The sequence below is a fragment of the Orbicella faveolata genome, unplaced genomic scaffold (genome assembly GCF_042242905.1).
Source record: "Orbicella faveolata isolate gen_17 unplaced genomic scaffold, um_ofav_v1 contig_36, whole genome shotgun sequence".
Classification (NCBI taxonomy): Eukaryota; Metazoa; Cnidaria; class Anthozoa; order Scleractinia; family Merulinidae; genus Orbicella; species Orbicella faveolata.
The window spans coordinates 16,178,065-16,204,935 of NW_028301565.1; the positions used below are offsets into that span (position 1 = coordinate 16,178,065).

The 26,871-nt window shown below is 38.6% G+C and overlaps 2 protein-coding genes and 1 long non-coding RNA gene across 10 annotated transcripts; 1 reads left to right on the forward strand and 2 right to left on the reverse strand.

Moving 5' to 3' along the window:
• Positions 1 to 11,484, reverse strand: LOC110040364 (uncharacterized). 4 transcript variants are annotated; one of them, XM_020745589.2, is made up of 13 exons: positions 11,293 to 11,484; positions 10,376 to 10,645; positions 9,368 to 9,875; positions 8,618 to 8,726; positions 8,142 to 8,255; positions 7,072 to 7,117; positions 5,767 to 6,809; positions 5,258 to 5,350; positions 4,325 to 4,417; positions 3,660 to 3,833; positions 2,951 to 3,048; positions 1,714 to 1,844; positions 1 to 1,224 (listed from the first exon to the last, which is right to left on the reverse strand). In XM_020745589.2, the coding sequence occupies exons 3-13, from the start codon at positions 9,832 to 9,834 to the stop codon at positions 1,055 to 1,057; spliced, it is 2,538 nt and encodes an 845-aa protein (XP_020601248.2). In that variant the 5' UTR covers positions 9,835 to 9,875; positions 10,376 to 10,645; positions 11,293 to 11,484; the 3' UTR covers positions 1 to 1,054. The 4 variants fall into 4 exon arrangements, with proteins under 4 accessions (XP_020601248.2, XP_020601249.2, XP_089130865.1 ...); XM_020745590.2 differs by lacking the exon at positions 11,293 to 11,484 and adding an exon at positions 10,967 to 11,052; XM_089274739.1 differs by lacking the exon at positions 11,293 to 11,484 and having other exon boundaries at positions 10,376 to 10,763.
• A 1,700-nt stretch (positions 11,485 to 13,184) lies between these two features.
• LOC149102428 (uncharacterized) lies at positions 13,185 to 13,771 on the forward strand. The gene is made up of 2 exons (XR_016202364.1): positions 13,185 to 13,263; positions 13,535 to 13,771. It is a non-coding gene; the product is annotated as an uncharacterized LOC149102428 (long non-coding RNA).
• A 782-nt stretch (positions 13,772 to 14,553) lies between these two features.
• LOC110040379 (uncharacterized) lies at positions 14,554 to 25,136 on the reverse strand. Of its 5 annotated transcripts, none has more exons than XM_089274742.1 (12): positions 24,773 to 25,125; positions 24,054 to 24,550; positions 23,354 to 23,462; positions 22,130 to 22,243; positions 21,693 to 21,738; positions 20,068 to 21,038; positions 18,934 to 19,026; positions 18,179 to 18,271; positions 17,455 to 17,628; positions 17,064 to 17,161; positions 16,084 to 16,214; positions 14,554 to 15,270 (listed from the first exon to the last, which is right to left on the reverse strand). In XM_089274742.1, the coding sequence occupies exons 2-12, from the start codon at positions 24,518 to 24,520 to the stop codon at positions 15,101 to 15,103; spliced, it is 2,466 nt and encodes an 821-aa protein (XP_089130868.1). In that variant the 5' UTR covers positions 24,521 to 24,550; positions 24,773 to 25,125; the 3' UTR covers positions 14,554 to 15,100. The 5 variants fall into 5 exon arrangements, 3 of the variants coding, with proteins under 3 accessions (XP_089130868.1, XP_089130867.1, XP_089130869.1); XM_089274741.1 differs by having other exon boundaries at positions 24,675 to 25,124; XM_089274743.1 differs by lacking the exon at positions 14,554 to 15,270 and having other exon boundaries at positions 16,087 to 16,214; positions 17,060 to 17,161; positions 24,675 to 25,134.
• Positions 25,137 to 26,871: the final 1,735 nt, after the last annotated feature.

The window sequence follows — 26,871 nt, forward strand, 5'->3', positions numbered from 1 at the left end:
TTTCCAAATTTTTTATCATTTATGCAGATTTCGTTCAAATATACAAGGATTTCACGACTTTTTCTAATAGTAGACGCTTTCTTCTCTCTTTTTTCCTCGTTAGTGCAGACTGCTATTATCAAACATGACGTTAACATCACATAAAAGAGCCGGGTTAAGCTTACTTGACAAGTACGATCGTATGGTCGGTCTTCGAACAGTTTGCTGCGGTCATTTAACAATATATAGCTGACTGTAATTAAAGCATAGTTATTTGATGTGCACTTAAGTATACATGCCTCTTATTCAAAATAATACATTTAGGTATTAATAATTCGACGGATCGATCCGTCGTTACACTGAATTTCCGGGTCGTGACTCATGCAGTTCCGCCGCAAAAGTGATTTTATTGCAATGAATTTATCTGATAAGCAGTTTAACAGTTTAAGGGGTTTCCATTTCTTCATGCCAGGCATTTCCGTTCAAACGCCTCCTTGTCTTCATCTGGGTCGATGATAAAATGGACCCGATTTCCTGCGGATGTTGATTATTTTTCTCTACTTTTAAGGTGGCTCCGAAATTCTTTCCAGCATTTTTTCAGCACCTCTCCTTTGCTGAATCAATGCTACCACGTTTTTCCAGGTGATGCCATAATAATGGAAGCAAAGAAATAGCTAATGATTGGTGAACAAGATATGATCATTTCCTTAGCATTACAAGTTACCATGGAAACGGTTTGACTTGATAAACTCTCCTAATTTTAGCTTTAACTCAACCACGAGACGTAGTTTAAACCTGCAGCTGTTTAAAAGAACGTGTAATTTGGCTGAACTTGTGCATAAGGAGTCTAAAGTGACGCCATCAAATACGCAAGAGTTAAGTCAATAAGATGAGGGCAGTTAGATAAGTGGGAATTTTCCTTTCCACTTATTGTTTAAAAAACGAAAAAAATAATAAATAGTATTTTTATAGCGCCTATCCAAGCGTGATCTAGGCACTTAAGGTCTAAAACAGAAATCGGGTCGCTATATATCATAAAAAGGTTTATGTGCAATGGGTGTCATAAAAAAGCCATCTAAAACTTCGTGTCTTCAGGACGAAAATGCGTAACATCCATGATAGAGTTTTGGTTTACATCTTGAGGGACGGTTGGGTTTGCAGTGTGCTTGAATGAAAACTGCGAAACAGCGCCATCAGATGGAGATTTATCTTCTTGTCCCTGAGCTTCAATGTCCTCTTTTTGTGCTATGAAAGCAATAATAATACAATAAAGGCGTTGTAAATCAACGAAGAATTGTATAACAACATTAATAAGTGTAATAAAAATCATACCATCAGAATATATTACATCTAATACAACTTTTAATATAGGAATGGGGGAAGTGGGGCCGAGTGAAGGGGGAAAGCTCATTGCCAGCTTCTGCCCCTTTTGTCCTTCTCTCTTTTTCTCGGCTATTATCACTCATCTTCCTAAATGCCCTTAGGAAAGTCTGTTAAGCCAATAAATGACGCTTAAGCCATCAAATAATCAACTTGGCACAAAATATTAGTTTCCTTCAATTGATTGTCACTAAATAGGTGCAAGGGACGCATGGATACGTCTAGGAGTCTATATTTATTTTAGGTCAGAATACGGGCCGGATTCGGTATTTTTCGGCAGTTGCTCTTGATGGTTCTATAAGAAACACGACAATAAAATTTTCACTTCTTTATAATAAACATTGCAGCGCCTACCTTTGAACTTGCAGGGTAACACTGAAGATTGGAAAAACAAAACCAGCAAGAATCCAATCAGAGTTAATACCCCAGGCGTCATTACAAAGACGTGTTGTACGTAATCGCTAATGGCCTCATTTGAATCAGTGCTGTGTTGAAGAAGAAAAAATATCAGGTAAAACAAATTATACTAGAGGGCTTACCAAATGGTATATGACGAAGCTGTGTCATCTTTTCAAACTCGTGAGGGTACGTTACCGTTATAATACCTTAAATTACTCGTAATTAAGCGCCTTATTCCCAGACATCGTGAAACATCCATGCGATAATAAACGCTTATAATTAGATTCAGCTTCAAGATCTCGATTGATTGTTTTTTTGTTTGTTTGTTTGTTTGTTTGTTTTATACCAGGTGTGTTTAATGCTATACCTCAATACTGCATCGAAAGACCCAGCCGAGATATGTGATGCAGTTCATTTCATGTTTATTTGGAGAATTTGTTCGTATATCGTATCGCTATGGTTAGCCTAATACACCGTATAAGTCAAAGCACCATGGAAAAAGGAACAGGCAAAATCATTCCAACTTTTGAACCTCGAAAATGAGTCCATCCGAAAAGGAAGCCACGACAAAAACCTTAGTTCGTATAGTGTGATCGTCCGGGTGAGGGTATAGTTCTGAAAAGAACTGTTGTTGGTGACTGACGTTTCGACAACCTGAGCGGAAGTCATCTTCAGAGTCAAGTGAATAGTGTTTGTCAGTCGATGTTGTTATAAGTCTGGTCCGTTGAACGTTATTGGTCAGTTTAGCCATGGTCAACGGAACAGACTTATAACATCATCGACTGACAAACACTACTCACTTGACTCTGAAGATGACTTCCGCTCAGGTTGTCGAAACGTCAGTCACCAACAACAGTTCTTTTCAGAACTACCCTGACCCGGACGATCACACTATACGAACTACTGATACTCCTGGGTTCAAACCATTTACTAACAAAAACCTTCTAGACAAGGAGTCTCCGCTTATTAGCAGACTTTTTGATAATACTGATTTTCTGCATAGTACACACAAAGCAGTTTTACCCATCATTTCTTTTTCCATAGACTAGGTTCGCAAGCAATTTTTCTCAACAAAATAATTGCTACGGCATGAAAATACACAGTCATGAGATTTTGAAATCGTTAAAGCAATAAGTTTCTATCTGGTTTGTATCATTTTGCAGCAATACAGTGAAACCTATTTCAAACTTACTCTTTCTCTGGATAAAATCCTTGTATACCAATGACAAGGCCGCCACTTGCCAGTCTAGCAATTACAGTGATAATTGAAATCACTGCTCCACTGGTTTCCTGTAGATTTAGTTATGATATCGTTATTGACCGGGCAGTAAGTTATAATGTCTTATATTGATTCGCTCTCCAGATTGAGTTTTACATTGGCTGCAACAAGCGAGCAGTAAAGCCTGAAGACAACGAAGAACAACGAACCTCAACTCTACGTTTACAGTAAACTATGCAGTTGAGATTCTTGTTTGTTTGCTAGCTTGCTTGTCGGGTAGAATGGTGGGTAGCTGGTTGGGTGATGAGTTATTTAGCAAGTTTGCCTCAGACACACAAGACATTTTAATAATTCTGTCTGAACAAATTACCATTTTTATTTGTACCTTTGCTCTAGAGATATTTTGGGAACAAAAGACACACACAAAGATAGAAGTTTGACGTATGACGTATTAGCATGGACTGGGGCTCCTCCGAATAAAGATAGGTGAATATTTTTGATATCTTTTCAAATTTGTGAAATAGAATCTCGATATTTCCAACAAAGAACTGAAGATTATTAACGTTAAAGAACAAATTTTGGAGAGCTTAGCGGATAGAGTGGGCGCACCTAAGTTTAGACGTGTCTACGTCACTAATCTGTGTGCAGGAGTAAAAGAGGACAATCACCCTATATCACTAACCTTGTTTTCTCCTATCAGTTCAGTGATAAAAGCCAGCGCCATTACATACATAACGGACATGCCAAATCCTATCAATATGACTGGTGCGTAGGTCGCTTGCCTGGTGGAAGGAGTTTGAAAATAACTCCAAAGAGCACCGCCTATCACAAGGGAAGCTGCCAGAAGGTAACTCCACTGCAAGAGCAAGAACAATGCAAAGAAAGTTTGAAAATCGTTCCATCAGTACGACAATCGTTTCAACTCCATAAAAAATATATTTAGTTGATACCTTTGTTGAAAAAGAAATCTCCATTTACTGATTTTTTTTTTATCGTCGAGTATTTTTTCTTTTCTTTTTTAGTTTTTGAGTTATTCCAACTCCATGTTATTCTTCACCTTTAACCGCAGAAAAATGACCCAATATCTAGATCTGTTTTTGCTAGCAGGTCATGTAATGTCAAGCCTCGATCACGAGCTTTCAGAGCTTGAAAGAATCTCTTCTCTTACCCCTTCCAAAGCTCCCCAGTTGCATACGTGAATACAAAAATATATAATCTTATATAACTGAAGAAAAATTGACAAAATGAAACCAAGTAATAACCAGACACACGTTAAACACTATTTCACCCATAGCTAGTACCAAACAACTAGCTCGTTTGGCTTTTTACAATACGCCATATTATTACCTTGCTTCCAATCTTTTTGTTGAGTTTCTCACAAAACAGGCTTGACAAAGATGCACTTATCAGAAGAACCAATGGAAAATAGGCGATGGCTTCCTAGAGGAGACACGGGACACAATAAAACAAATCAGTGATGTTCACCAGACGAGACTTCTGTACATTTACTGCTTAAAATAACAACAATGTGCGTATGCCAATTTATTGTTTCTACAATACAATTATACGTTATGATATGATACAGCTGCACGGAATCTGCTCGTAGCATTTTGCTTAAAATTTGTTACCAATAATTAAGAAATAGAAAACATTTACCATGTTTCTATCGAGTTATAGAAACACGAGTGGAAGTTTGGAAGAACAAGAAATGCTGTGGGAACACGAGCCGCAGGCGAGTGTTTCCACAGCTTTTTCGAGTTCCCCGAAACTTTCACGAGTGTTTCTATAACTCGATAGCTATATACTATAACTCGAAAACACCGCGACGAAAAAAGGAAAACAACTTGTTAACTTTGATTATCGAGTTTTAGCATAAATGTACTAGCGTTCTATCACGAATGCCATTCTCTGATTGGCCACGCTACTCACTATCTATTCTGTGATAGATAGTGAGTAGCCTAGCAGTGTACCCATGTTAACAAAATGACGGCCGCTTCTTGGCGTTTTCGAAGTGTCTATGAAGAGGATTTAAATATAGTTTTGAACGACTAGTAGATTTATACTCAAACAATTAGTTTATTCGTTCTCGATTTCTATGCGTGATAGTTGGCTCGGGCTGCGCCCTCGTCAACTATCATGCGAGAGAAATCTCGAGCCCATAATCTTAATAGAAACACGATTTTTCACCAATCAGCGCGCGTATTTTGTTAGGACGGTTTTCTAAATGCTATTACAGGCAAAGTAGAAAACAAAGTCCAAGAAATCTGTCAAAGTATTTACCTTTGCAAATAGTAGTCTTTCCGTGAGAAACAGTGGTAAGTATGTATAAACTGTACCCTGTACAAGGCGTGAACATGTGTAGACAATCGCTACCTGAAGATTAAAAATAACAAGGCATTTTGAGTGCAGAAGCTTCAGTCTGGTACTAAGCTTCAATTGCTGTTATACAATTGTCTAAATCGTGATAGGATGTGTTGTTTTACTGATTATGTCCTAAACAATGTTGTCATACTTGCATAAACCAGTTTTTCCTTTCCACCATCCCCTCCCCCTCCCATTTTGAACCTTTTCTTCAGCTTTTAGCACGTTTAGCTAGCTTACTATTCCATAAGTTCTAGGCTTTGGTTTTGTCATAACTGTGAGCAATTTGCGATTCTTAAAAGCGCCACCGAATAAGAACTTTGCTATTATTACAATTATAGTTCTTTATGTTTCCGCCTTACATTTTTATTCTTTTTTTAACAAGGATTATTGTTATTGAGAACCTCTCACACTCTACTTAAACAAACCTTATACAAGCTTGGATCCCTCAGCCAGCGTTTGATTGTTTTAGGACGTCTTTTCTTAGCTGGATGAATTGGTGATGAAACAGGAAGACCAAGCACTTCCTGTTTATCTTCTGAAGCTGAAGGATTACAGCCATCCTCAACAGATTCAGTTTCTTTATCGTCTTCCTGACTTCTGTCCGCGACAGTCGGTAGCTTCTCAACAGACGCATCAAGTTCTAAATCTTTTCCCCCATTTTCGTTCGTTAATGGCTGGACAGGCAATTCCGACAAGCTGAAAGTGACAGATGTTTTTTGTCTTCGTTGGCCTGAAGTGTCGCTGGAGCATTCTTCCTCTATTTCATCACTTCTTTCATGTTCAAAACCAAAGTTGGGTAGGCCCAGTTGTACATCACTTGTAATCGACACGATTCCGCTTCTTCGTTGCCTACATTTGGCTGAAACCGATGTAGGCTTGTCTTCTTGGTCAATTTCCAGCTCTCCTTTAACTGAATCTACTTCATTGTTGTTGTCCAGGTTATCGTCTCTTTCTATGTCCTGAAGTTCTTCTTGCTTCCAGTAGCTGTCCCCAGTTGCATATTCATCATTTGCAAAGTCGACTGCAACGGGGTCTTCGATGCTCTCAGTTGCCGACAAATCTTGTTGGCTGTAGTCTGATCTGGATAGGAGTCCATCAATAACACGCACTAACAAGCTCTTCTTACGATCACGGTGTAACTTCTGCAGTTCTAGAACGATTTGCTTTCTTGTGTCGTCGCTTTGTGGACCTTCCATTATTCCGAGAACCTTCTGAATTTCCTTGTTTCCTTTTTTAGGATCTCCCTGAGTTGATTTTTCAATCTCAGTTTGTGATGGACTATGATCAATCTTCTCCTCCTCGTCAAAAAATATTACATCAACAAATTTCCGCAGTAGACTTCTTTTTCTCTGACGATTATTTTCATGATCCGGGGTGTCTTGTTCTTCTTCCTCTTGGTCTACTTTTTCATCCCACGAAGTCACAAGCATGTGAACAATTGAATGAGCGAGACTGGTATTTCGAGAGTCTTCAACAAAAAAAAAAAAAAAAAAAGAAAGAAACGATTATAAAAAAATCTATATATTTTTTTACTTTTGTTCATATTATATACTCAATTTAAAGTAAATATTACCAATTGCAAGAAAACATTTCAATTTGTTAGTGTACCCTTTTCCTGTCACTCTATTTTGTAACAACATGGAGCCAACTCCTCAGCCGCATTTGAACCTTATTAATTATTGGCGGTCAGTTCTTTTTTTCATGCTGATTACCAGTAATTTCAAACTTACTTTGATTTCCCAATTCTAACACTCCCATAAAAAGTCCTCCGCCATGCTGAAAAAAAATCAGTTTTGAATATATAAGAACGTGCAAAAGACCTACAAGGTTACAGCTCAGTATACTGAAATGAAAAAGAACAAAGCACTATTTTCCTACGTTCTCTTTGGGGTAATTCACATTGAGCCAAAAACACATGTAACGTGTCATGTATTTCAAGAGTTTTTCTTTAGCTACTGATCCATGATACATTAGAGTGGTTTTCATTTGAGTGTTGAAAAGCAATCCTCCGTAGGAAAAAAGATGGCGGCTGTACATTTTACCACAATACCATGCGAGCCTAATACAGCCCGTAAAGTACAAGGAAAGCCATAATTTTTCAGTACATGTCCATGTGCTATCGACATCAGAGTCTGCGCGGGGTTTGAAGGTTTTACAACGTTCCCGTCCGTTTTTATGAGCGTTGTTTAAGTTTCCGTGCGCTCGGAATTATGGGTAAATGTACCGATCGCCATCTTTTTTCCTTCGGCGGATTGGTATTGCATCAAATACGCTGAACGATTGCCTTGAATAGGTCGCGCCACTTTTTCATCCAATTAGAAGTAAAACCAAAACCAATCGTGACTCACTCCCACTCGTTTTTCTGCACTGCATGAAATTCCTTGGAGTTTTGATCGGTTCACTGGATTTTCTGTGTCCTTGTGATTGGTCAGAGCGATTACTTAGGTTTTGGCTTTGCGACACTCAATTGAAAACCTCTCTCTTCGCTGTCTTGAAACTAGATTTAGACTTCCCCTATCTAAAAGTGCGTACGTGTAAATGCATTTGATAGTTGGGAATGATTATGACATACAGAATGCCATAAAGTGTAATCACGGTTACATTTTCCTTGAGATTGAAAGTGTTAGAAGTCGTACATCTTTGTACAGCTGGATGCATTGTACTTCTTGCCAGCGAAAGATTGAAGTCCCATTGCAAGTTTCGTGTTGGTCATAAGCAAGAGAGGATAAGTTATCATACTTTAAAAAGGCACTTTGCTCAAAATTAAAGGCATTGAAAGTTTTAATCATTCTTTTCTTACCGCAAGATCCATATATGTACTAGATTTTCGTACACGGTTCCTGAGTTCCGTTGTCCCAATGTAGAAAGCGTTTGCAAAAAGGACTCCTGTCCCGGTTGTAATCCAAGAGAGATACTGTGATATCAATAACAGATAATAAATAAATACCTGAATTGCCCAATCCTCCAAGGCCAGCGGGTAACAAACAGGAAAACAAAGAATATAAATGAAAATAACTTGATTAAAATCCGAACTGACGGGAGGTACACCAGTTGACTATTTTCAAGCATGGCCGAGAAGCTGAACTCAGGACTAATGTGAACAAATTGAGAAGGGAAAAGGCGGCAATGACATCTGTAAGGATTTGTTCAATTCTCTGCGCTTCAAACTTTCCACGTAATTGCAAGAATGCGCGCGCGACAATGAAATCAGTTTTGCTTCTTTTTGTTTTTTGGAAAAATCAAGCAACAGATTACACGGCCTGTTATTCTACTAACCGCAAAATCTGTCAGGTTGTCAGGCCCCAGGTTATCTCCACTGTCTTGGCCAAGAAGAGCCCAGGCGACGATGTAAACATAGACACCACTTAAGAAGCTGAACATTGTCCTAGATAATGAAATCAAACGAGCATAATTAATATATATATATATATATATATATATATATATATATATATATATATATATATAGAAAATAGCCCAAATTACGCGCGCTGATTGGTTTAGAATCATGTTTCTATTTGACTTCGATAGAAACACGGAACTACCACGAGCTGTTGACAAAATGATGGCGCGAGCAAAGAAAATTTACATTTTCATGATCAAAGTAAACAAGTTGCTTTCTTTTTTGTTGGCGGAATTTTCCAAAAGAAATAGAAAACATGTTCTATGTGTTTCTATCGAGTTACAAAAACAATATAATAGAAATATTATATTTTTCATTTTGTTATTTTCGTCTTTTACCCGCGGGTACGTACTTTGAACGAGCTTTTAGCTCACTAGACGATACGTGGGTAAATGAATGATTGATTGATTGATTGATTGATCGATCGATCGATCGATCGATCGATCGATAGAAACACGGAACGTGTTTTCTATTTCTTAAATAAAGCTGGCACGAGTTCATCTTTATCTCGTGAATGCAGAACGCTTAATGGGTTTAAGTATCCCTTGCAACACTTGTCACCCTCATAACTGGAAACTAATGAACAACTAAAAATTTAAAAATCGTAGTTGTTTAGCTCTAACCTCAAGGCAGTAAGTATTGTTAGTTCCGAAGCTTTGTCAGCCGCATTAGTGACAAATGCCAAGTGATTTATCTCCACCATGCTAAAGCAGCCACCTGTCAACGCCGAAAAGAAGCCAAAGTAGACAAGTGGAATCCAGCTTTGATCTCTTCCATCACACAAAAAGCACTTGCTGAACAAAAAAGGGACTCCGATTGCCATTAAAAATGTTGCAACGAGATGCCAAGATTTTCGTCTGCCGATTTTTTTCGATAGGAAAGGAACATTGACATTGTCTCCAAGGTACCCTGTTATCAGAGACATCGAGGCGTCTGAAATTTGTGCAATCAGCACCATCATCCCCGCCTGTGAAGCTGAAAGTTCCACGACTTTCATGAGGAATATAATCAAGAATGAGAAGATGAGCTGCGAGTACAGGTCGTTAAAGACATTTCCAACGGCGCACGAAAACCGTTCCCTTGCCCTCATTATGTTTGCAGTAATTCCAAAACGACTGATACTTGCTTTTTCTGAAACAAAGGATTCAGATTTACAAAAAAATAAGCTGGAATGACGATACCATACAAGTAGACTTTTCTTATCACTGAATCGGTCTCGGGATTACCGTGGGTCCAAACTCCGCTGTACAACAGAGAGACTGATTCACTGTTTAGGGGAGTCTTTATATGTTGCAATATTTGCCTCGTTAGCATAGGCGATGAAGTGTCTTATCGAGCTAGCTAAAATAATATCAGCTCTGAACACTGAAAGAGCATGACACGATTAACTGTCCCGAGGAATTTGAACCCGGTGAGTACTTTTTGAACGACGCGGGTTAAAAAAACTTATAATTTTACAAAGAATGTAGGAACTCATTATAATTAGCGCGGTTGCTATCGAGAAATTTTGCAGGGTTTTTAAGAAAGCAGATCACTTCTGGATCATTACACCCAGTAAGCCAAACATGGCACCAGCTACTAAGATTCACAAGCTTCAAGGCACTTGTCGGTACGGCAATAACATCTCTTACCTATGAAACGTTTTGAATCTTCGATGCAGGAGTGGGTGTCATGCAGTTCATCTACGGAACCGTCCAGTGGAGAATGAAGCAGGGGCTGTCAAGAACACACTCGTGTCTCGATAAATTCTGCACTTCTGACTTTGATCCAATTTATAGCACTCGTTGCACACTTCACTAAGCAGCGCTACCACGGCGACAAAAAAAGACGTCAAAGAGTGGTGTAACTATAATTGTCAGAACGGTTCAGCGATAACTGTCATAATTGTTCTTGATCGTCCACTGCAAATCGATCGCAGATATATTTTAGTCTTCAGCTATCGCGGAACATTCATTTTAATGGTTATAGTGCAGTTAAAACACTATAAAAAATATCATAATTTGACAGGAATTTCAGTTCCAGTAATCAAATTCGCTATCAGAGAAACTTTCACACTGAGACCAGTTGTGCATATATAATCAAACAAAACTCGAGTGGATTTTAGTTATAAAAATAACTCCAAGAACGTAAATTGCTGCATAGCCCCTGGGGTGAAGCTTTCAACTTTACTTGTAGGTAATTAGAGAGGTTGCTACTATAGCAAATCGTCCTGTTCTGCTCACCAGTAGATGAAATCCAAGCCTTTTCCCCGAATATCTGCCATGTACGATTCAATAGCATATGTACTGATTCGTTGGACAGTTAATTATAGCAAGGTAGAGATAAATGCGCGTAAAGAAAGATCTGGTTCGTTCGGCTGAAAGGAGCAATCACCCTAACAGACAATGGAAAATAGACAATAGCTCCTTAAAAGTAGATTTCGTTCGTAAGAAAACGATGTCTGATACCGCCCAAAAACGTGATGATCTCTGAATGAAATGAAGCTATCTCTAATACCGCCCAAAAACGTGATGAACAAATGAAGAAATGATAGAAAAATCTAGGTTACCACATTTGAGCTTCTCTATCTGGACTTCGATTGTCTTGAATTCCCCGCTATTTCAAATTCGACTCATTCCCCCTTTACTAGACAAACTTTCTCAGTCACTTTAAAATAACTTTCTAGGATTTCTCGAGCTCCGGACATCTCGAACGTTGCTTTCGTTTCCCTTGACACTTCGATACAGTAGGATTAAACTGCACTGCGTTAACGTTCGAGGTAACTGTATGATTTCTAATTAACCCCCTTGTTACTTATTATAACGTCATCAACGCCGTTATAAATGGACAATGATAATTTGATGTCGTCGACGAGCAGTTGACCTTTGATCTAAATTCACACTAAGTGACGTCAACGCACGTTAAGTCTGCCATTAATTTAGAGCAAGCAAGGTATACATTTTCGCGTTGGGAAGACTGAATTCAGTTTTGGGATAGCCCATGCGTCTGTCCTGTTATGATCCTCATATTAATCAAGACATTGTCAAAGACGCGTGGCGTGATACGTGACGATGGGGCTAGAAGTCTACGTAAGTTGCCGCGCGGCTATACTTGGCCACGCGACCATGCGGTTACGAGAAGTTACGTAGCTACGCGGTTTCGTGACCACAGCTGGACATAATCCAGAGGCTTTAACAACTTTTAGTGTTTTCTTACCTTATTATCATTCAAGGAATACTTAATGCAAACAGTCAAATGGTAACCTCGATTATTTTATTCAGCCAATAGTTGTCAATCAATACAAAAACTAACCGTTACAATGTGTTCTTTATTCCACTTATTTACCTAGAGGCACTAGCTACATGATATAAGCGAAGTGATCTTGAATTCAAGATCAGAAATCACATCCTATTATTGCAGTATTCGTTGAAGATTCTCTTCCTTTGCTGCCTTGAAAATTGCAACATTTACCTTTGTAATTATAAGACCTATATATGAGAAAATTTTCAATTTAATGAATGTGAAAACAACACGTGTAACTCGCGGGTAAACATGCCAGCTACGAAAACTGTTCATACACAGTGAAGGCGAACCAGACATCTAAAGCACGTAGCTCGTTTCGAAACCCATAACAGGCAGCAGTTATTTACGAGAAGTTGGCGTGAAGATTTATTTTGAATTGAAATTCTCATCTTCAGTCTACAACTTCAGCAAGACAGCGGCCAAATGTCAGTATGTTAACCGGTTCTACGAGAAAGTTTTTAACTTTGAAAATAAAACGTGTAATTTGGCTGATCTTATCAAATAAGGTGTCTTAACAGTCGCCATCGAACACCAGCACACAAGAGTTTAGTCAAGACGGGCGTTGCTAAATAAGTGGGAACTTTCCTTTCCACCCATTGTTTAAAATATGACAAAATCGTAAGGGAACGGTACGCCAGGTTTACGGTCTGAAGGAGGAATCGGGTTACTTCTATTCAAACTCTCTGCTCCCTTTCTGTTTTGATAGTCGTAACACTGTGAGACCCAAATGTGCTAAATGTGCTAATTTATTAGACAGTTATTACACGGTACGACCGCTTGCGCCAAGATAACTGCGCGTAAAGAAAGGTCTGAGTCTTTCGGCTGAAAGAGACAAGCATTCAAAGAGACAATGGAAAATAGACAATAGCTGCTCAAAAAATAGATTCGTTCGTAAGAAAACGATATTTGACGTGACACAAAAGAATGGAAGTGGTACTCAAGCATTAAATATATGCCAAGTACATAATTATGAGCTAGGTCTGATAACCTCAAAAAACGTGATAATCTCTGGATTAAATGAAACCATGTCTGATACCGCCCAAAAACGTGATGATTCAATGAAGCTTTCTGATATCGCCCCAAAACGTGACGACTAAATATAGCCGTAAGGTTTCTGATATCGCCCCAAAACGTGGTGACTAAATATAGCCGTACTCTGGCCCGCCCAAACACGTAATGATTTTAAAATGAAGCCAAATCACTGATGATCAAATGAAGAGATGACAGAAAAATATAGGTTAATACAGTGGAGCCTCTCCATCTCGAGGTCGGCTATCTCAAACTCGACCCTACCCTGTGAGACAGAGATTCCCTTCTCTTTCTGCTCGGTGAGAGACGAGCGGGAACTTCTGCTCGCAACCGCTCGATTTCTTATCGTGAAGTCACAATGTCGCATGTGTCGTGCTTTGTCGTGCGAAACGTTTAACGCAATCAAATTTTTAGTTATCTGCGGGTCAGTTGAGGCGAATTACTTGAATGCAGACTATTCCACCGTTTATTTATTATAGAAACTACAGAAATTTCGTACAGTTCTACGAAGTAACGAGCGATAAAAAACAGACGGATAGAATCAAAATTGGCTTCATTCAAGTCCACGCTGTCAAGTCAAGTCAAGTCAAGTCCAGCGTGTGCTTCGCGAACTGCAAGCTACCTGCATATATTTAAACAAACTGTTTTCGAAAAATTAAAATCAATCTATCAACCCTCACATTATATTCCTTTGACAAAAATTAGCTTGTTGAGGTGATTTAAAATCAAAATTAAAATTAGAATTAAAATTAAAATCTATCAACCCTCACATGCATTATGTTCCTTTGACAATAACTAGCTTCCTGAGATGAATTAATGTACTACAATAGATTCTGGAACTGTGCAAACAGCAACAGAACAAAGATTGAAACCCTTAAATGGAAAAAGCTAGTACTGAGAAGAATGAAACAAAAAGCGACAATGATGTTTAAATCCTTTAACGAGTTAGCTCTAGTGTACTTGCAGGACCTATTCAACGAACAAAGCACAGACTATGATTTCCGTGACTCTTTCGGTAAATTGACATTGCCAAGGCCGCGTAGTAATTATTTGAGACGTAGTTTCAGCTACAGCGGTGCTTTATTGTGGAATTCATTGCCTAGAAACATTAGAAAGATTAAATCGATTGTTAAGTTCAAGACGCAAATCAATCGCGTATTTGAGTCATCGGATTCTCATTCGACAATCTTGTAAAATAGCATATGATAGTTTTTAATTAATGTAATATTTGTATTTAGATTCTTATAATATTGTACTTACTGAAGATTTTAAGCGAGTTTTTAAATAAAATGATTGATTGATGGACGGACGGACGGACGGATGGACGGATGGACGGATGGACGGATGGATGGATCGATGGATGAATGGATCGATGGATGGATGGATTAATGAATGGATTGGTTATTCATCGGACAAAAGTTCTGAATTGCGTGACGAACCCATGTCGGTGCATGCAGTGTTGTCAATTATAATTTTTAGCCAATCACAAGGAAGCAGATATTGTCGGCAGTATTTTATTTCACAACACTGCCATTCATACAATAAGATATGGATATAAGATAAGATGAGATTTATGCATTCATAAAAAGATATGGTAATAATGATTAACCAGAGGACTAAACCAAAATTGAACAGGTTCCTTACATTACAGTGTAACATACATCCAAGCTGACCAAGATCTAAATATATTTAATAATCTGATTCTGTGAGCAAGCAGAAAGTTGTTAAAAAAAATTGGAAAAACGTTTTGTACCTGGGTAATAGGAAAGTAAAATGAGTTTACCCAAGTATCGTTATAAGAAATCAATCCTCAATAACTTTAAAACAATTTTGAATTCAAAGTCGAAAGCGAAGTTATCTTAAATTCAAGTTCAGAGATCACGACCTATTGTTGTAATTTTGTTGAAGGTTCTCCCCCTTTGCTGCTTTAAAAATTATAAAATTTACGTTAACAACAGTTATATATCAAATTATTTTTCAAATGAGACCTAAAAGTCGCGGATAAATATGTCAGCCACCGAAATTGTTCATCCACAATGAATGTGTCACATTTTGGTGTCCTGAGGATAAGAATGCATCAAAACCATGGTAGTATTTTGGCTGACATCCTGGGAAATGTTTAGTGTTGCTGTGTGATTGGATGAAGACTGCGGAGTAATCTCATCGGATGGAGATTTATCTTCGTCTGCCTGAATTTCCGTGTTCTCCTTTACTGCTGTAAAATCAAACAAGAAGCATAGAGGGCGTTATCAAATAAAAGATCGGGGGGTTTTAAATGAGTGTATATTTGTTAATTTGGTGACGGAACTTGACGCCTGTAGATATAAATTTAATATCAATTTCTACCCCTATCATCTCCAACACTAACTTCAAATAGAAGGAAGCTAAGCTGAGGATACAGAGAAAACTCTTTCCTATCTTCTATTTTTGTTGTTTTCCACTAAGCTTTCAGGCGCTATCTCATTTCCAAAAGCCCATGAATAGGAAGTTCCGATCCTTTCTGATGGAACTTTTCACCGTTAACTATACAACCTTAAACTTGGGACAAAGAATCTACTTTGCTTGGGAGTCTATCTGATTATTTATACCAGAATAGTGAGGTAAAGGTAGGTTAAATGTGTATTCGGGTCTAGTGGCCCACCAGTCAGGCGCTCATCTCTAGTTTCCGTAGCATGTAGCAGCTACGAGTATTTCTAAACTCCTTTCTAGATGGGATGGTAGTCCATCGCAGGGTTACTCCCAGCAACCGGTGCCCATTTATATACCTGGGTAAAGAGAGGTACTGTGAAACTTAATTTTCTTGCCCAATAGCTTAATACAACGATTCCGACCTGGCTTCGAACCCGGACCACTCGACTGAGAGCACAGCACAGTAAAATGAGGCTAACACACCTCCCCCATACTAGAATATGGATTTATTTTTGTTCGCTACAAACGTAGCTGACGTTGCTATCACTATACCGATCAGTCGGAAACATTTCAATACAAATTTATTTCTTTTGTGGACCAACATATAGATATCGCCCACCTTTGGCTTTGCAGGTCAACACTGAAGGTTGTAAGGACAAAACCAGCAAGGATCCAACCAGACTTAATATCCCAGGTGCCATTATAAAGACTTGTTGTACGTAATTACTAATCGCTTCATTTGAGTTCGAGCTACCAGAACAGAGGGAAAAAAATAGATAAGTGGCCAAGCAAGAAAGCCTGGTAAACAATCAATTACCAAGTTGCGTTGTTTGAGTTTTATCCTTTACATGATCCTTGATTTATTTTTATTTTACTCATTTGATACACAAAAATAACAAACTAAATCCCAGGCGCAAAAATCTTTCCGATAATACACCCCTCCGAATGTAAGCCTATGGGCTTATATCAGATTAAATACAAATAAAATTAAAATTAAAATGTACAGAGAAAGCTACATTAGCCTTAGCTGATTTTCATATGGGTCCCCTCCATACTGGTGGAGTTGGAATTTGGAGTGTTGGCTTTCGTGGGGAGGTGAGCGGGAGGGGGGGGGGGGGGGACCGGAGAAGCCGGAGAAAAACCCTCGGAGCAGGGTGAGAACCAGCAACCAACCCGTGCCACATAGGTGGGAGACAAGCGCTCTCACCAATGCACCATCCCTGCTCCCCTCAATTCATCACTTCAGATTCATCACTCAAGGAAAGATAGAACTTATTCCGATTGTAGAGCTTGCTATTGAATACATAAAGCTCGTTTTGTACTAAGAGCCGTTCGAGGAACGACATTAAACCTTGGTTTGTGCCTTATAATGCTATGGTTAGAGAGTTGTGTGGTATTATTTTACTGTATACACCTAAAACGTTTGAAACACAACATCTCTTTAAGGTAGAAACTCAAAAAATTATGAAACACAAATCCCTTCCTATAACAAACCCCTGTAATTCTTCCCCAACCTCTAGCAATACATTTTTGGTGTAAAGGAGGGGGGAGGGAGGGAAGGAAGGATTGATGGATGGGTCAGTGGGTAGATGTACCTACTCTTTTTCCGGATAAAAGCTTTGTATGCCGATCACAATACCACCGCTGGAGACTCTATTGATTACAACTATAATGGAAATCACCAAACCACTGGTATCCTATAAAATAGACAGATCACAAAATCTCAAAATCTTCATTGATTCATTACGTAGTCACTGATGTCATTGACTAGCCATTGAGAAATGGAAACAACCTCCTCAAGGTGACATGCTCTATGCAAACTATATTTAACTAGGAATAATTAAAATCCCTATGATACAAACTCTTGAACTAAACACAAGCAGCAGAGATGAACGTGACAAAGCAAAGCACTTTCTTACGAAAACGTGACATTCCGCATACTACGGAACATACATTTTTAATATTAACCTTATTTCCACAAAGCGCAAACCTTATTATCTCCAATCAGTTCAGTGATCAAAGCCATTGCCATGACGAACATAACTGACATGCCAAATCCTATCAAGATGACAGGTGCATAGGTCGCTTGCCTGGTGGAAGGAGTTTGAAAATAACTCCAGACGACACCGCCTATTACAACGCAAGCTGCCAGTAGGTAACTCCACTGCAAGAGCAAATCAATGTAGAGTTGAAAGGAAAAACTCTTTACGTTGGAAACGAGGATTCTAATTCATAAATGTGTCATGATTTTATTATTTGTTATGGAACATGTGTTATTCTACAGTTAAGATTATGTGGATGGTGTTACTGGCAACTGACACAGCCCGGCATTTGAACAGACTAACAATGTCTTAACATCTTCGATGACAATTAACACAGTCTGTTATTACATCACCTGGTCTCAGCCTACGCAGTTTGAGCCTTGTGATGTTCAAATGAAAAAGAAAATTTCATATTGTCCTCTTCCCTTCTCCATCACTCTCATTAAATTGGTGGAGAATGGATTGGGTAAAACACCATGGACTAGCGGAAACTGATGAACTACCATTCCACCGGGCGTAGCAATACACTTATAGCCACGTCCAAAACCTACAGCTGTTGTCTAGATAGCGGCCGGTGTCTGAAACATCCGGACGCTGGATGTTTCAGACACACCGTCCTTGCTTGTGAGAGGAAGGCATTAGTTGTAATACATATTTACGTCTTGCCCTTACCTTGGTTCCAATCCTCTCGTTGAGTTTTCCGCAAAAAATGGTTGAAAAAGATGCGCTTATCATAAGAACCAATGGAAAATAGGCGATGGCTTCCTAAACGACAAAGGGCCCAATAAGACAAGTCGATGTTTTCCATCAACATGAAAACTATCACATGCTTGATTTTAACGTACAGGAATATAAACGAGGGGGATATGGCCTGTTGAATCGGAAAGTCAAGAAAAAAATCGTTATTCCATATTCAATATATAATTATTTGAGTGTACTAGCAATGAGTTGTACTTCTTCTCCCCACCCCACCCCTCCCTCCCACGCCCACCCCCCCCCCCCCCACACACACATACACACACACACATCCCATGATTGCTTAGATTAATTTTACTGTTTCGAAATTAAAAGACTCTATGCCAAAGTCGGCAAACACAGTACTCACAAAAGTCATATCTTTTTAATGCCTGTCCGTGCCCAATATGTTTGGAATTGCCAGAATGCACTCATATACCATTTCGGATGTGATGTGATTCAATTGTTAGCATTCATGGGAGAAGGGAAAAAAGAGTGAAAATGGGAGAAAGGGAGTAAACAGAACAATATAAAACAAACTGAAAAAAAACATATTCAGAAATTCACGTCAGAAAATGGATTGTTGTTGCTGGTAATTTGCTTCACACGAATGTGCTTCTAAATTGAGAAATTATGTACTTTCCAAACGATATGTAGGAAAATAAAATGGTAGAAACTAATACAATATTTACCTTTGCAAATTGTAGTCTTTCTGTAAGAAACAGAGGTAAATATGTGTAAACTGTGTTTCTTACAAGGCTTGCACATGTGAAGATCATCGCTACCTGAAAATAATATCAATAGATATATATATTCTTAGATATTTTAGTCTCTAGTATCTCTCTATATATACTTGTTATGCAAAGCTTTCGAGTGGTATACCCTGGAATATTAATATCCCACGAGTGACTTGTATTTTCTCGGTATATCGAAGCCTTTAGGCGAGTGTGTATGCCAAGAAAATACAAGTGAGTGACAAGTAGGATATTCCATGGTATACTACGAGAGAACGTTGCATAACTATTTTATAAGATGCCATAGGAGATACAGTGGCCAACACGCGTCTACGCTCGGTGCACGATGGCAAGGCTGGGTGTAATACCGTCGAATATACAACGGCTGTCCTGTATTCTGATTGGCTGTACCTTCCACGACATGGTATAAAAATCTTTATGAGTCTGAAGCGAGTCAAAATACAAACCATGAGTAAGTCTACAGTGATGCTCAACACTAAAATGTTCAACATGAGAGTTATCCAACAGTTTTTTATTCTGAGAACGGAACAAACCATAACCTGTGCCTTGCATTTCGTGCGTGCTCAAAGGAACTTGGAGGACTACAATTAACCTGAAAAACTGGTTTCCTGCAGTGCAAATATCGTGAGAATCAATTTGTACTTGGCATAGCTAAGCTTTTAACGACATTGCTATTGTAATCAAGGCTCGTAATTATCACACGGGACTTTCTCTCAAAGAGACCGCACTGAGGCCAACAAACACGATACCAAAGCTTATGTTCCAGAAATATATGTCACTTACCTAATTTGTAGTCTCGCACTGTGGAATTACATTATTTTCCGCTGGCGCGGCGCGCACAAAAAAAATGAATACCATTAGATAACCGGTCATTCAAACGACATTGTGAAATCGAAATTGAATCTTCAATTGTGTATGCGCTATGTGAATGTCTAGATAGGCCTGCGGTTTTACCAGCTACCTAAATAATACTGTACTATTCAAGTAATTTGTATTTTTGCATCATACTATTATTATGTTTCTCACAATAAAATTTACTTTGTTACCATTTTTACGAAGACAAGCACAAACCTTATACAAGTTTGGATCTTTCAACCAGTATTTGATTGTTTTAGGACGTCTTTTCTTAGCTGGATGAATTGTTGATGAACCAGCTTCCTGCTTATCTTCTGAAGCTGAAGGATTACAGCCACCCTCAACAAACTCATTTACTTTATCTTCCTCCTGACTTCTTTCCGTGACGGTCGCCAGCTTCTTATCGGACGTATCCAATTTGAAATCGTTTCCCCCATCCTCGTTCGGTAGTGGCATGACAGGCAATTCCAACAAACTAAAAGTCACTGACTTTTTGTGTCTTCGTTGACCTGAAGTATCGCTGGAGCATTCTTCCTCTATTTCTTCACTCCTTTCATCTTCAAAACCAAAGTTGGGTAGACCAAGTTGTCCATCCATTGTACTCGACACAATTCCGTTTCGTCGTTGCCTACATTTGGCTGAAACCGTTGTAGGCTTGTCTTCTTGGTCGATTTCGATTGCACTTTTAACTGAATCTGCTGTAGTGTTGCTGTCCCAGTTGTCTTCTCCCCGTATCTCCTGGATCCCTTCTTGCCTCCAGTTTTCGCCAAGTGCATATTCTTCATCTGCAATGTTGACTCTAACGTGGTCTTCGATGCTCTCAGTTGACAAATCTTGTTGGCTGTGGTCTGATCTAGATAGGAGTCCATCAATAACACGCACTAACAAGCTTTTTTTACGATCACGGTCTAACTTCTGTAGTCCTAGAACCATTTTTTTTGGAGCATTCCCGTGCTGATCATCCTGAGATGATTTCTCAGTCTCAGTTTGTGATGAACTTTGATCAATTTCGTCTCCTTCATCATAGAATAAGGCTTCAACAAATTTCTGTACAGAGCTTCTTTTCCTCTGACGATTTTCATGATCCACTGTGTTTTGATGTCCTTCTTCCTTCTGGTCTGGGTTTTCATTCGACGAAGTCACAAACATGTCAACATTTGAATGAACAAGACTGGATTTTCGTGAGTCTTATATCAAAAGAAAAAAAATAAGATAAATTATTATAAAAGTTCACAGTTACTTGTGATAGTGCATTGCTCGTGGCTAGTCACAAACAATGTATTATCACGAGTATCTGTCAACTTTTATTGTCATTTTTCACTCGTGAATCTGGGCCGTCGGGAATCCTTATGCAATATAAGGCGAGATTGCTTTCATCATTTTGTTAGTGAACGGGATTTTGAGCGAACACGAACAATGTACTATCACATTTCCGTTCAACTCTAAAAGAACAATCAGCAATAAAGAAAACGCGTTAGGAGGAGGAGCCAGGATGCAAAAGCACCATCCTTTCATCTCAGTAGCGTAGCAGTCCTTTATCAAAATTCTCATACACAATTTCAAACAAGTGAAAATAAGATAAAAACTTGAGAAAAAATTCTCGAAAACTAAGATTTCAACCAAAAAGTCTCCCATTTTGGATAGGTCAGCTTTGTTTGTACCACGTCCCGTCAAAACTCTGAACGGCCCACAGTTTTCCCGGAAAACGTTTGGAGGCAAAGCAAAGATCCATTATCGTTGATGGTAACCGTTTTACAAAAAGATAAAGACAATAACAGATAAAAAGAAAAACTTAAAAACAAACATAAACTGAACGCTCGAAATATTGTCTTTAGACTTACTTTGATTTTCCATTTCAAACGCTACCATGAATAATCCGCCAACATTCTAAACGAAATAAAATCTAAAGCTTAGTTTTAATCATGTCAAAATGCGGTCATAGTCTTAACACAGAACCACAAATTGCATACATTCCTTTGTAAAATTGTGTCCCATAGTAGTTTCTCTCTGATAGCTAACTAGAGTACTTACGACACCTTGAGAACCTTAGAAGGCATTGATAACAAAAAAAAAAATTGACTTACAAAGTAATTGCCTGTCGAAGGGCAGGTGGAATTACTTTATTGATTGTGAAATGGAAGATTAATAGCGCTGCCGAGTTTTTGCGAGCCGCTCTGACGAATGGCTAACACTTAAAAACTTTGGCACGTGCAGCTTTTGTACACCGGTTAATTTACCAACTTTAAGGAGATAAACAACTGAGCCTGTCTTCACATACCATATCAAAACATGCACTAGGTTTTCGTTTACGTGTCTTCCGGGGTTCCTTTGTCCCAATGTAGAAAATGTTTGCAAAAAGGACTCCTGTTCCAGTTGCAATCCAAGAGAGATACTGTAAAATAGAGAGGAAATGCATATAGCGACATATTCAGAGGCCAAAAGGTAACCACGAACAGCAGAAAGAGTTACATGTTAAGTGTAACAACATACATACATAAAGCTCCCTTTACATTAAATAGCTCGTGGAGATGATCTACTGTGCAGTAAAAGTTGTCTGAACTGTGCAAATGCCAATAATTTAAAGATAAGCGGCGATTCATCGTTGTAAAGTTCTGAACAGGTCCTGTAATATTGAAGCGTAATTGAGGAACCCATTTCAGTATTGCGTTGTCATGGCAAGTTTTCAACCAATCCCGCGCGGTAAAAGTAACACCATAATATCGTAAAATATTGACGTCTCTCTCGTAAGTCCCATCGTGATACTTTTGATTAAAATATAAATTCCCCGTACGCGCGAAGAATTGCCATGGATACTGGCACCCAATGATGTTTTCCATTAGCCGGCGAGTTACTTACTTCAATACTTCGACTTTTAAGCCGTACATTCCGCTCAGAAACAAAAGAAATTCATTCAGTGTTTCCAAAGTATCGAGCAAAGAAAGAGCCGAAGAATTTAGACAAATTTCATCTTTAATCAAACTCATAAACTTTTCAAAAAGCGGTGTCGCCATCTCACGCATAAAGCTAGCTTGCTCGGTGACTCACAAACTTCCTTGAATGATTAAACACATTTACCTGCCTTCATCGCCAGAATAAAACTCTATGTAACCGTAAATAGCTCGTAAAGATGATCTAGTGTGCAGTAAAAGTTGTCTAAAACGCGCGAATGGCAATAAGTTAGAGATTAGCAGCGATTCATTACTGTAGTCCTGATCATGAAATTTGAAGCGTAATTGAGAAACCCATTTCAGTGCTGCGTTGTCATGGCAAGTTTTCAGCCAATCACGCGCGGCAAAAGTGAGACGACTTTTAATACCGTAAAATATTGTCACCTCTCTCGTAAGCAAAATTTCTTGAGGTGAGGCCTGCACCTTGTCTCTTACAACTCTGTGTGCTCGTGACTCATCGCGCCAGTGTTAACTCTGACAAAACCACGCTAAACATGGACTAATCTTTAAAAGAAAATCAACTAATGGCTTACGCGGCCTATTATTTTACTAACCGCAAAATCTGATTGGTGTGTAGGCCCCAGGCTATCTCCACTGTCTTGTCCAAGAAGAGCCCATGCGATGACGTAAACATAAACTCCACTTAAATAGCTAAACATTGTCCTAGACGATGGATAAAAAGAAAAAAAGACTGATTACACTTCAAGAGTGGTACATTGTACGTACAACATCTTTACGGTAATATGATGTATCTTTGAGCGCACGAAAACGTTTACCTGAGTCGCCAGCGTGCAGAAATTGAGTTTGCTCTAATCTTTTTGCTTCGTTGCGCAACGTTTTTGTCATACAAACTGTGTCGGCGAGATAGACACGTGTTTGAATACAATTCAACCTCGCGACTTAATACGAACACCAACTAAATCAAACGCAGCGTTCGTATTATTATGTAGAAGTGAAGACTTTATGAAGTCTGCATTCTTTGCAGGCACGAAGGGAACTGTCCGTAATAAAGAGGAGTCCGCGTTATAAAGGTGTCCGTAAGGCAAAGTTCTACTGTATGCAAATACTGATTGATATCAGCCATCCTCGAATTTAGGCTGACTTTAGGCTACAATTTCTCGGCTACAAAAACGGTCTCGGCTTCAAAAACGTTCTCGGCTACGAAAAAATTCTCACGCTACAAAACTGAGTTGTACTAATATTTGAAAATTCCTTATAGATTACCATAATTGATAATAGTTGTTTGGCACAAACCTCGTGGCGACAAGGGCTGTAAATTTCGATACTTTTTCAGCTACAATGGTGACAAATGCCAAGTGATTTATCGAAACCATGCTATAGGAGATTTTAACTAACGCCGAGAAGAAGCCAAAGTAGACAAGTGGAAGCCAGCTTTGATCTCTTCCATCACACAGAAAGCACTTGTTGAACAAAAGAGGGACGCATATTGCCATTAAAAATGTTCCAAGGAGATGCCAAGATTTTCGTCTGCCGATTTTGTTCGACAGAACAGGAACATTGACATTGTCGCCAAAGTACCCAGATATCAGAGACATAGCAGCGTCTGAAAATTCTCCAATGAGAACTATCAGCCCTGCTTGTGAAGCTGAAAGTTCCAACACTTTCATGAAGAATATTATTTGAAATGAAAATAGAAGTTGTGTATACAGGTCAATGAACACATGTCCAACTGCACACGATAGCCGTTCCCTTGTCCTCATTATTCCAAAATGCTTGTTGCTTGTTCTTCTCTGAAAACATGAAGGGTGCAATTAGCCTGGACTACCCGTAGAAACATTTTGTGTTCATTCAAACACCGACCACCTTACAAGAGTAAGTAGTGCACGTGGGAAGAAAAGATTTCTTCATACTTACAGGATTACGAGAACTAAACCAGAGACGGTCGCACCATAAATTCAAGCGAAGCTAATCTTTGATCTAGCTTTAAATCTGATTACAAATGTGAAGTATACCTGTTAAGACTAATACTTTGACGATATTTACGACTCTTGGAGTCTGCCTTTGAGCGGCTCCTCCACACGTCACTGGACAAGACTAGGTGACACTGACCGTGACGACGTCAGTAATGAGTCTGTATGAATGATAATTGTTGTTTGTCAATTTTACAATACTCGCCTGAATGAATATTCAAGAAACTACCACAGACCATTTATGTTACGTCGTAATACCGAGCTTTAAGTTAGTCTAAAGAAATGCTAGCCACAGGAATCAGAAATTTGCGAAAGATACTTTCAAACTGACTAGAAGCCTTGTATGTGAAGTCAGAAATAGTACGATAAACCCACTTGCGCAAGATCAATACGCGTAAATAATTTAGTGTCTGCCTCAATCGGCTGAGAGGAACGAGCACTCAAACGGACTCTGAAAAATAGACAATAGGTACTCAAAAATAGATTTCCTTCCTAAGTACACCATATCTAACACAAAAGAGAGGAAGTAGCAAACAAAAACACAATATTTAATTATGAGCTAGGTCTGATACCGCCCATAAACGTGATGATCTCTGGATAAAATGAAGCGATGTCTGGTACCGCCCAAAAACGTGATAATTGAATGATACTGAATTAAGGGAGGAAGAAGCAGCCACTGAAGTGAATCGACCTGTTTTGTTCGCCACATGCTTCTCAAACTTCAAAGCAAAGATTACTATTCTTCTAAGATTCGCGTTTATCACATTTGCTAATTTTTCATTGTATAGTCATTACTGAAATAAGGCCTGGAGTGAATAGGGACCACTGAATTCAGTTGCTCTGTTGGATCCTTTCACGCTTGACAAACTTGGTCCATCATATTTTAAATGGTCATAACACTCTACTTCATTAAATCGCATTGAGATAATTCACCGGAAATGTATATGGCAAACTGGAAGGGTAGTATCGATTCCCGAACAAACGTTCCTAGTAATAAATTTTTTTTGACAAACAATCGTGCTCAAATGGGAGTTAGAACGAATTGCAAAATTATTAACATGTTTGGTGTAAGGTAGAGAGAAATTATTGTAGAACTCAAAGAGATCAGACAACGGAAAGTAGACGCTCATGCAGTGCCCAAAAATAGTTTTAGTTTGTAACTACTTCAATGTCTGATTCAAACTGAGAGAGGAACTAACACACATGCAACTTGACCAAAGGTCTATTTAAAAATCTGATTCTGGCGGCAAGCAGAATGTCGTTTAAAACTAAACAGGTACAGGCACGTTTTGTATTTTGACAATACCAAAGAAAAATGAGTTTCCCAAGTATTTTCAGAAGAAATCAACCCTCAATAATTCAGTCGATAAGGATGGGTTAACGTCCACTTTCAAACCATTTCGAATTCGAAATCGAAAGCGAAGTTAACAAAATTGAAACCGTTTTACCAACTAAGCAGCGTCTTTTGTACTGCAATACCACAATCAGGTAAGTTTTTAACTACGTAAATGCTGCGTGGCTAGCACGTTGTAGTAAAGGAAAGAGACAGAGATCTACAGAGGCTGCAGAAAAGGGCGGCCACGATTATATTGGACGCGGGACCATTTTGTCCACCGGTTCCACTATTTGATAAGCTTTGCTGAATTCCAGTCTATGAGGAAGCGAAAGTTTTTAAGAGTGCATTGGCATACGAAAGAATCAACAATGACGCTCCAGAGTTTTTACCTAGCAGTTTGGTTCTTAATAGTGATAGACATTTAAGGTCAACTTGGTATAGCAGTCTTAACTTTATTTACCCTCGCTATAAAAGAAAATTGGAAAGGTGGAAAGTCTTTTGCAGTTAACTATTGACCTAAGAAGAAAACCATCTGTTCAATCTTTTAAATAAGCGTGTTTTTTTGGAGAACCAATAGTTATTGCCGCAGTTTAATTTCTCTTAATCAGTTTTATTTACTGTTTAGTCTGTCTTATCAGTTTGTGTTTTGTTTTATTTGTGTTTATTGTTTCTGATGTTTTTTTAGTTATGTTTGTTAGAGTTATTAAGTTTTTAGAATTCTTATCTATTTAGTATTATAAAATATTGCATTTTTGGATTTATCTAACTGAGGGCCACAAGTTTGTTAGGTGATGTCTACTGTTCT